At 51.3% G+C, this 10,829-nt stretch overlaps 1 protein-coding gene across 1 annotated transcript; it reads left to right on the top strand.

Moving 5' to 3' along the window:
• The first annotated feature begins 2,064 nt into the window (after nt 1–2,064).
• Nucleotides 2,065–5,613, top strand: LOC139396230 (polysialoglycoprotein-like). Its single transcript, XM_071143375.1, has 6 exons — nt 2,065–2,125; nt 2,300–2,365; nt 2,503–2,586; nt 2,715–3,033; nt 3,639–4,529; nt 4,627–5,613. The coding sequence occupies exons 1-6, from the start codon at nt 2,065–2,067 to the stop codon at nt 5,465–5,467; spliced, it is 2,262 nt and encodes a 753-aa protein (XP_070999476.1). The 3' UTR covers nt 5,468–5,613.
• The last annotated feature ends 5,216 nt before the right edge of the window (nt 5,614–10,829 follow it).

Genomic DNA, 10,829 nt, shown 5'->3' with positions numbered 1-10,829 from the left:
CTTGACATCAGAGTCGTTCAGAGTCGTTCAGGATGTCTGTCCCTGAGGTTTCAATTAGTTGAGGAAAGACAAGAACGGCCAGTTCAGACTTGGAAAAAGAACATCAAGAGTGACGATGCGTCCACGACAAGCATGCAGCCACACCTTAAAACCTACTGTTGGGTTCTGAGAATATGAAATATACTAATTCATGTCACTGAGGGAGAGAGCTTAATGTATAACGTTTACATTATGTCAGGATATGTTATTGTTAGCCATCAGGCATCCTATGGGTGGGATCCTCTGGGATGAGAAGAGACACAGTCTGGTACCAATCACCATGTCAGCCTTGAGTTGGGGAGGAGTGAGCACTTTGGGGTAGCGGTCAGGTCAGATGAAGTGAGGAAGAACAGATATCACCAAGGTTCTGTCTAGCAACAGAGATGCATTGGCTGTTTAGAGGTGTAGGAGCAGACTCAGCATAGGAGAGAGGATTAAATATCAGTGCTTGTGTGAATATGTTTTTTGTCTAATGCAGCTGTCTTGACCCTCTGGGAAGAATAAACTTGGTTCAAGCATTCATAGTGTCCGTCGAGTTTTTACTCTGAGAATTAGAACCTAACAGTTGGCACTGCGAGCAGGGTTCACCGCGATTTGCAGTCGAACTAGAGATTAAGAAACAGTGAAACAGAAACAAGGTAAGCAAAGTTCCTACACCCGTTATCACTAATTCTGACATCTTGGGGAGATGAGAGTCGTAGGCTGAACCAATTATAGGGTACGAACCTAGAAAGCCTGAGCTTATTCAGTAGTCCCATTGTATTACGACCGGTCGTAGCTTTGTGGTATATGGTAAGTCCCGGAAGGTAAACCCAAACCTGTAGAGGGTAACTCCTAGGGGGTAAATCCCGAGTAGGTTGGTTCCTGCTTGTACTATAAGAATAGGGTGAGTCCCGGAAGGTAAGCCCGAGCAGGCAGGTACCTGCAAAGGGTAAGTCCTAGGGGGTAAGACCCGGGTGGGGTTGGTTACCTGCTATACCTGTAACGAGAGGGTGAAAGTCTCAGCCGCAGTGGCCATGCGGCAGTAGAGTGGGTGTGGATGGATAAAGTGACATGCTTGTGTACTAGGATAAAATGTTGCCATTCAGGGTTAGAAGAAAAGCAAAAAGATACTCAAACGCTGTTGGATTTGGGTGTATTAGCAGTAGCAATAAAGAGAGGTTGGTTTTATGCCCTGTTGGGGTGGGGAACCATGACAGATTATGTGGAAATAGGAAGACAAGTGTGAATCATTTTGGTAATGTGTGTTATCAACAACAGTGATATTTGAACAGATTGGAGATGACTATCCATAACAATAAAATCCTTCATACAGTGAGGTTAGGTTACCATGCTTGTCCTGCCCCACAGCTGTAGACACAGCCTTCTCCAGGTCCTCAGACACTAGCTGGCGATCCATTACAGGATGTCTGTCACCTCACTGAGCCCCTATTGCAGGTTAGGGGTCACATCCACTTGAATGTCCTTCATATGACGAACCTCCTACAGAGCAAATGAGAAAAACATGATATATTAGGATTTATGTTAGTAGCAATAGAATATGGAAATTTTATCTCAACGCTACCTACAGCTAACATGTTTATTTATGTATGTGATCTATGTAAATAAATAAATATATCACAGCTGTCAAACTGTGAAGGACTATAGGTGGAGGCCTACCCATTTCCCAGGAGCATTGTAAAACGTGGATTTGGGTACAGTGTTTATTTCCCCCTAATATCTTTGAAGATTACACCTAAAATAATTAGGCCTACTTCTTTCTACTGCTGATCTGAGACCATTAGGGTTAATCATTACAGATATAAATGCAATATATGGAGTAGAAAAGATTGCCTGCCCACCAACTTGATAAGAATCAACATATGTTCTACATGGTCTATTTCTATCTGAACGTAACAACTCAATCAAGCTTGTTAATTGATCGTTAAGCCATGTTTGTCAGGTAAACTAAGGTCATTAGTGGCCTATATAAGCCTCATACAGGCCATGGGAAGACATTACCTGTTGATAACACAGACTATTTTCATGATCATGGGAGGTGTGAGAGAATTGCTGCTCGTTGTGATGACTGTGGGGGTTGTCAAAGGTTGGTTCACTAATGTTTAAGGGATTTGTTTGGTAAATATGCTTAACTTTATAAGTTGGGTATTAATATTTGACTGTCTGTATCTTCCGTGTTGGTCATCTTTTATTCTTCACTGCTATTAATATATGTAGCTATTTTGTGTGAACTCAACTTCTGTCAACACCTTCTCCTCAGTTTCTTGTTACCCTGTTGGAAAGTCCCAGAAGCAAGATCAAGTCTCTCTGCAGAGGAGACTTGGAGGTAAGTGTTTCTTTCCACAACCCTTCTAGCTATGTTCTTTGTCACTGTCTATGGTGCTGCTGTGTTTGACACTCATTCAACAGCATAGAGTAACTCAGTCTAAATAATATTGTCAAACCTTAACCTACATTTTTCAGAGCTGTCATCAAATGACGTCTCCATTGTGCATGCCCTGGCCTTGCTCCGATCCATAGGGTCTGACGCTAAACAAGCCAGAGAAGGTACGGCCTGAAACAAATACTTTGTTGGGTTCATGTTGCTCAAAATTCGATTAGCAATTTGGCCTAGACCGTGTAGAACAGATGTGTTGCTGTAGAATACCCAACTGTTCCTTTTGTTTTTTCTCAAGAGTATTTAGAGACCAATGAAGTAGAATCCCAAGCTTCTCCAAACCATGGTAGCTCTCCGGCAAATGATGCCCTGTCCTCTGAGGAGAAGCTGAGGCGCGTGTCCTCGGACGACGCCGCCACCTCTGAAGCTGCGACCGGCCCGTCTGGCGACGACGCCACCTCTGAAGCTGCGACCGGCCCGTCTGGCGACGACGCCACCTCTGAAGCTGCGACCGGCCCGTCTGGCGACGACGCCACCTCTGAAGCTGCGACCGGCCCGTCTGGCGACGACGCCACCTCTGAAGCTGCGACCGGCCCGTCTGGCGACGACGCCACCTCTGAAGCTGCGACCGGCCCGTCTGGCGACGACGCCACCTCTGAAGCTGCGACCGGCCCGTCTGGCGACGACGCCACCTCTGAAGCTGCGACCGGCCCGTCTGGCGACGACGCCACCTCTGAAGCTGCGACCGGCCCGTCTGGCGACGACGCCACCTCTGAAGCTGCGACCGGCCCGTCTGGCGACGACGCCACCTCTGAAGCTGCGACCGGCCCGTCTGGCGACGACGCCACCTCTGAAGCTGCGACCGGCCCGTCTGGCGACGACGCCACCTCTGAAGCTGCGACCGGCCCGTCTGGCGACGACGCCACCTCTGAAGCTGCGACCGGCCCGTCTGGCGACGACGCCACCTCTGAAGCTGCGACCGGCCCGTCTGGCGACGACGCCACCTCTGAAGCTGCGACCGGCCCGTCTGGCGACGACGCCACCTCTGAAGCTGCGACCGGCCCGTCTGGCGACGACGCCACCTCTGAAGCTGCGACCGGCCCGTCTGGCGACGACGCCACCTCTGAAGCTGCGACCGGCCCGTCTGGCGACGACGCCACCTCTGAAGCTGCGACCGGCCCGTCTGGCGACGACGCGAAGCTGCGACCGGCCCGTCTGGCGACGACGCCACCTCTGAAGCTGCGACCGGCCCGTCTGGCGACGACGCCACCTCTGAAGCTGCGACCGGCCCGTCTGGCGACGACGCCACCTCTGAAGCTGCGACCGGCCCGTCTGGCGACGACGCCACCTCTGAAGCTGCGACCGGCCCGTCTGGCGACGACGCCACCTCTGAAGCTGCGACCGGCCCGTCTGGCGACGACGCCACCTCTGAAGCTGCGACCGGCCCGTCTGGCGACGACGCCACCTCTGAAGCTGCGACCGGCCCGTCTGGCGACGACGCCACCTCTGAAGCTGCGACCGGCCCGTCTGGCGACGACGCCACCTCTGAAGCTGCGACCGGCCCGTCTGGCGACGACGCCACCTCTGAAGCTGCGACCGGCCCGTCTGGCGACGACGCCACCTCTGAAGCTGCGACCGGCCCGTCTGGCGACGACGCCACCTCTGAAGCTGCGACCGGCCCGTCTGGCGACGACGCCACCTCTGAAGCTGCGACCGGCCCGTCTGGCGACGACGCCACCTCTGAAGCTGCGACCGGCCCGTCTGGCGACGACGCCACCTCTGAAGCTGCGACCGGCCCGTCTGGCGACGACGCCACCTCTGAAGCTGCGACCGGCCCGTCTGGCGACGACGCCACCTCTGAAGCTGCGACCGGCCCGTCTGGCGACGACGCCACCTCTGAAGCTGCGACCGGCCCGTCTGGCGACGACGCCACCTCTGAAGCTGCGACCGGCCCGTCTGGCGACGACGCCACCTCTGAAGCTGCGACCGGCCCGTCTGGCGACGACGCCACCTCTGAAGCTGCGACCGGCCCGTCTGGCGACGACGCCACCTCTGAAGCTGCGACCGGCCCGTCTGGCGACGACGCCACCTCTGAAGCTGCGACCGGCCCGTCTGGCGACGACGCCACCTCTGAAGCTGCGACCGGCCCGTCTGGCGACGACGCCACCTCTGAAGCTGCGACCGGCCCGTCTGGCGACCGGCCCGTCTGGCGACGACGCCACCTCTGAAGCTGCGACCGGCCCGTCTGGCGACGACGCCACCTCTGAAGCTGCGACCGGCCCGTCTGGCGACGACGCCACCTCTGAAGCTGCGACCGGCCCGTCTGGCGACGACGCCACCTCTGAAGCTGCGACCGGCCCGTCTGGCGACGACGCCACCTCTGAAGCTGCGACCGGCCCGTCTGGCGACGACGCCACCTCTGAAGCTGCGACCGGCCCGTCTGGCGACGACGCCACCTCTGAAGCTGCGACCGGCCCGTCTGGCGACGACGCCACCTCTGAAGCTGCGACCGGCCCGTCTGGCGACGACGCCACCTCTGAAGCTGCGACCGGCCCGTCTGGCGACGACGCCACCTCTGAAGCTGCGACCGGCCCGTCTGGCGACGACGCCACCTCTGAAGCTGCGACCGGCCCGTCTGGCGACGACGCCACCTCTGAAGCTGCGACCGGCCCGTCTGGCGACGACGCCACCTCTGAAGCTGCGACCGGCCCGTCTGGCGACGACGCCACCTCTGAAGCTGCGACCGGCCCGTCTGGCGACGACGCCACCTCTGAAGCTGCGACCGGCCCGTCCGGCGACGACGCCACCTCTGAAGCTGCGACCGGCCCGTCCGGCGACGACGCCACCTCTGAAGCTGCGACCGGCCCGTCCGGCGACGACGCCACCTCTGAAGCTGCGACCGGCCCGTCCGGCGACGACGCCACCTCTGAAGCTGCGACCGGCCCGTCCGGCGACGACGCCACCTCTGAAGCTGCGACCGGCCCGTCCGGCGACGACGCCACCTCTGAAGCTGCGACCGGCCCGTCCGGCGACGACGCCATGGATATCTGACGTGGGACATGCAAGAGTTCATGGGTACTCTAGTCCAGTGTGTAACTGCATTTGCTTGTTTTGGCTCAATTAAACATTAACTGTAATACTTGTGTCCTCTGTATTGTTTTGGTGGTTCCTACTTGGAGTTGAGGTGTATGACCTGACTTGAGTAACTGGGGTGATGGCAACATTTATTTTGCATTATATCCATGCGCCAGCAATATTACTCAGACCCCTGTGTTTTAAATGACCAATTGACTTAAGCTACATGTGCTCAGTGTTGGTCCATTTATGCTAGTAGCATCACATGATACCTCAACAGCATTTTGACGCCATTTCCGGTCACAACTTGCAGACTTGTTTACGTGTTGCGGTGTTTTGTTGCCTACTTTGCTACATGACAACTTTACGGTTTTTACTTTTTAATTACCGTTTATATTTTTGGTTTCCCTCAATTTTTTTCACTCGTGTCAGGGTTGCGTCAATTCGAATCTGGTATCAGGATAAATATGACTGAGGCTTTTATTAGCTAAGCAATAAGTAGTAAATGCAATTTTCGTGTATATATGGGCTCTCTGTCCCACCTCGCAGGGCAAAACAGAACTGACTTGTTCCTGACAAAGATATTTAATATACTCTGACAGAAGTAGTTCCTGCTTCCGAGCCGGCCTGTCAGAGTAGAGACTGGGCGTGGTTTAGACTCACCCAGCCTATCGTTCATTGTTGGCGCAGAGGCTGGTCCCAGCCCCTTAAGCGCTTCAGCGGTCAGTCGTTGTAGCTGTGTAGAATATGCAGTTATCAGGCACCTGGCTCCTGTTATCTAACAAAAGACTGTTCTGAATGTGCCCCCCCAACTCATTGCACAGTTCTGTATTTTTCCATCATGAGAAAGGCCCATGGCCCTGAAACTGTTAACAATGGTTCAAGTCAGCTATGTTGCATAACACATACATACATCCACACAAGCCAACAGCAGATATTAAATCACATATGGTAACGGGCTATAGTGCATAACACAGAATCCTCATACTCCGGACGCTTTATCTGGACATGGTTCGTCAGGACCTCCAACAGCCGACGCTAAGTAGTAACATTAACATGATGCCTTCTAATTGCAGTCGCTGTACTCATACAGGAGAACGATCGCCTTACGGTGAGGATAGCTGTGCTACAAGCCCAGCTTCAGACGCAATCGTTAGGCAAGGGTAATTTCAGTGTAGGAAAGGATGAAACAGCGTCTGTGCCACCAGTAAGTACAGATAGTAACGTTAGTATAAATCCCCTCGCACGGTCCCCGCAGCCGGATAACTTTCTCACGGTTTCTGGAGGGAAATGCTGTAGGAATGCTCAACCGGTGTCGCTCATTCAGCCGACCAACTTTCAACCGGTTTTCCCCATTAAGCAGCGAGTCGGAGTCAAAGGCCGAGCCTTCTCTTGTCTCTACTCCTCCCGTTACGGGGTCAGAGACGCCGAAGCTTCCCACCATTATTAGCTCTGACAAATTGAAAACTCTAGTCATTGGCGACTCCATTACCCGCAGTATTAGACTTAAAACGAATCATCCAGCGATCATACACTGTTTACCAGGGGGCAGGACAACCGACGTTAAGGCTAATCTGAAGATGGTGCTGGCTAAAGCTAAAACTGGCGAGTATAGAGATATTGTTATCCACGTCGGCACCAACGATGTTAGGATGAAACAGTCAGAGATCACCACCAACATAGCTTCAGCGTTTAAATCAGCTAGAAAGATGTGTCGGCATCGAGTAATTGTCTCTGGACTCCTAATTGCTTCTTCCACATCTTTTGGTCCCTGTCTGTTTTGCTCTCAGTGAAGTGCTACTATCCCCTTGGACTACAGGTTATTGCCGTCATAAGGTGTGCGTCTGTCTGTTGGCCGGACACTTTCTAGCGTTTAGGACCTTTGTGGGTAAAGGTAAAGATGGGGTATAGCAGCAGAAGTTCCTCTGAAGTCCAGTATCTGCTGGAAGGGAACCTGGTGGTACGAGAGGATGAGTGTGGGCCTGTTGTGCTTCCCCCTATCCCTCCCTCTTCTCTCTCACTGTCTGAGGGACTCTTAAGGTTCCTGTGCGGATGGCTTGGTTCGTGCCCTCCCGAAGCTGGCTGTGGTGATTTAAGCAACGCTGTGTTTATGTGTGTATTTGTTTGTGGCCTCTGGCCCACTTCGCTGTCCCTCTGTCCAGTACGTACCGTTGTAGCAGGCCCAGTGTAGTGGCGTGTAGCCCTGGTTGTCTGTGATGACGGCGAGGGTCCACACTGACTGGGCCCCTTTACCTTCCCGAACCAGGAAGCTGGCGCTGTGCTGCACTCCTCGTGACCCGTCACCGCCTAGGAGGAAGGGAAGGGAAAGGAGGGGAGGGGAGGCAAGAATGGATTTCAATAATTTATAATCAATTAAATAATAAGGAATCATAATAGGTATATTTGGGCATAATTTGTATTCCATGCTAGATCCCACACCAAAGCCATCCCTAGTAGTTCAATGGCCCCATCCCTAGATCAGAACAAGCCTCCCCCTCTCTTTCTGTGTGTGAGCGCGTACAGCCAACTCTCCTCACAACCCTTCTGTGTAGAGCTGTTCTGTGCCATTTGTCTTTGGCTTCAACGCTGGCTCCCTTGTTGAAACGGTGAGTACACACAGTCGGTGTGTCCGCTCAGCACCGACAGCGTCAGAGGGGTTCTGATACACAAGACAACAGGTCATATTACAAACTGGTAATAACCAGGCTGAGTCCCAAATGGCAACCTATTCCCTATATGGTACACTACTCTTGACCTGAGCCCATAGGACTTTGGTTTAAAGTACTGTACCAAGTAGGGTATAGGTTGCCATTTGGGATGCAGCCCCAGTTTCAAAATCTCTTTATTTCAGGAATTGTATCCAAAACCCAAGTGACTATTCCCGTCTTGAATGTCCACTGCACTCTGGAGGTCAGCATTTCCAATCAGCAAACGCAAACACTCCGAATGACCGTTGGTTGCCAGAGGAAGATAAACAGAGAGGATATAAGAATGTGAGATGATTGACCATTGGTAACTAGAGGAGGATAAACAGAGAGGATATAAGAATGTGAGATGATTGACCGTTGGTAGCTAGAGTAGGATAAACAGAGAGGATATGAGCAGATTGCTGGACGACTATAACCTTCACATGAACAGACAGATTTCTAGAACAGTGGTGTTGGTAGATGACATCCTCATGATGTTAACACAGCAGATAATAAAACATTTTGGGGCTGAGGACTTCGAAGCCTGTCACCTGCTAGCTGTGTACCTGGCTCTGGATAGAAGTCTCCCCTGTGCACTGATCTAGGATCAGCTTACCCTCCCTAGATCCTCAATCATTAGTGGAGAACATGACAAAAAATGACCTTAGATCAGTGTCTAGTGGGCATTTTCACACGATACCATGTAACATCCCTAGAGTGGACATTGTTGTCCTAGCAACATGACCAAACAAATGGCCATCTTGGTCAGGAAAACGTTTTAATTACAGAAGCTCTATGCTCTATGTTTATTTTATTTTTATTTATTTATTTTTCTTCTTGGGCCTCTATAACTATATCTATTGTTTTTATTTTTGTTGTTGTTGTGTGATTTGGATTAATCCCCTCTACCACACGGAAACCCACTAATCTACTGACGGAACGCAAGAGTTGGCTAATAACAGACCTCCATCCTATGCTAGCTTGCTACCGATTTAGCTGTCTAAATCGCTGTGACCCCCAACCAACCTCTCCACTCACTGGACCCTTTTGATCACTCGACTGAGCATGCCTCGCCTTAATGTCAATATGCCTTGTCCATTGCTGTTCTGGTTAGTGTTTATTGGCTTATTTCACTGTAGAGCCTCTAGTCCTGCTCATTATACCTTATCCAACCTATTAGTTCCACCACCCACACATGCAATGACATCTCCTGGTTTCAATGATGTTTCTAGAGACAATATCTCTCTCTTCATCACTCAATACCTAGGTTTACCTCCACTGTATTCACATCCTACCTTACCTTTGTCTGTACATTATACCTTGATGCTATTTTACTCTCTGTTCCAGATGTTCTAAACGACCAATTCTTATTGCTTTTAGCCGCACCCTTATTCTACTCCTACTCTGTTCCTCTGGCGATGTAGAGGTGAATCCAGGCCCTGCAGTGCCTAGCTCCACTCCTATCCCCCAGGCGCTCTCTTTTGACGACTTCTGTAACCGTAATAGCCTTGGTTTCATGCATGTTAACATTAAAAGCCTCCTCCCTAAGTTTGTTCTATTCACTGCTTTAGCACACTCTGCCAACCCGGATGTTCTAGCTGTGTCTGAATCCTGGCTTAGGAAGACCACCAAAAATTCAGACATTTTAATTCCAAACTACAACATTTTCAGACAAGATAGAACTGCCAAAGGGGGCGGTGTTGCAATCTACTGCAAAGATAGCCTGCAGAGTTCTGTCCTACTATCCAGGTCTGTACCCAAACAATTTGAACTTCTACTTTTAAAAATCCACCTCTCTAAAAACAAGTCTCTCACCGTTGCCGCCTGCTATAGACCACCCTCTGCCCCCAGCTGTGCTCTGGACACCATATGTGAACTGATTGCCCCCCATCTATCTTCAGAGCTTGTGCTGCTAGGCAACCTAAACTGGAACATGCTTAACACCCCAGCCATCCTACAATCTAAACTTGATGCCCTCAACCTCACACAAATGATCAATGAACCTACCAGGTACCTCCCCAAAGCCTTAAACACGGGCACCCTCATAGATATCATCCTAACCAACTTGCCCTCTAAATACACCTCTGCTGTTTTCAACCAAGATCTCAGCGATCACTGCCTCATTGCCTGCATCCGTAATGGGTCAGCGGTCAAACGACCTCCACTCATCACTGTAAAACGCTCCCTGAAACACTTCAGCGAGCAGGCCTTTCTAATCGACCTGGCCGGGGTATCCTGGAAGGATATTGATCTCATCCCGTCAGTAGAGGATGCCTGGATATTTTTTTTAAATGCCTTCCTAACCATCTTAAATAAACATGCCCCATTCAAGAAATTTAGAACCAGGAACAGATATAGCCCTTGGTTCTCCCCAGACCTGACTGCCCTTAACCAACACAAAAACATCCTATGGCGTTCTGCATTAGCATCGAACAGCCCCTGTGATATGCAGCTGTTCAGGGAAGCTAGAAACCATTATACACAGGCAGTTAGAAAAGCCAAGGCTAGCTTTTTCAAGCAGAAATTTGCTTCCTGCAACACTAACTCAAAAAAGTTCTGGGACACTATAAAGTCCATGGAGAATACACTTCCTCCCAGCTGCCCACTGCACTGAAGATAGGAAACACTGTCACCACTGATAAATCCACCAT

This window comes from Oncorhynchus clarkii, unplaced genomic scaffold (assembly GCF_045791955.1).
Source record: "Oncorhynchus clarkii lewisi isolate Uvic-CL-2024 unplaced genomic scaffold, UVic_Ocla_1.0 unplaced_contig_2937_pilon_pilon, whole genome shotgun sequence".
Classification (NCBI taxonomy): domain Eukaryota; kingdom Metazoa; phylum Chordata; class Actinopteri; order Salmoniformes; family Salmonidae; genus Oncorhynchus; species Oncorhynchus clarkii.
The sequence above is the reverse complement of the archived record's forward strand: the minus strand, read 5'-3'. Positions and strand labels throughout refer to the sequence as shown.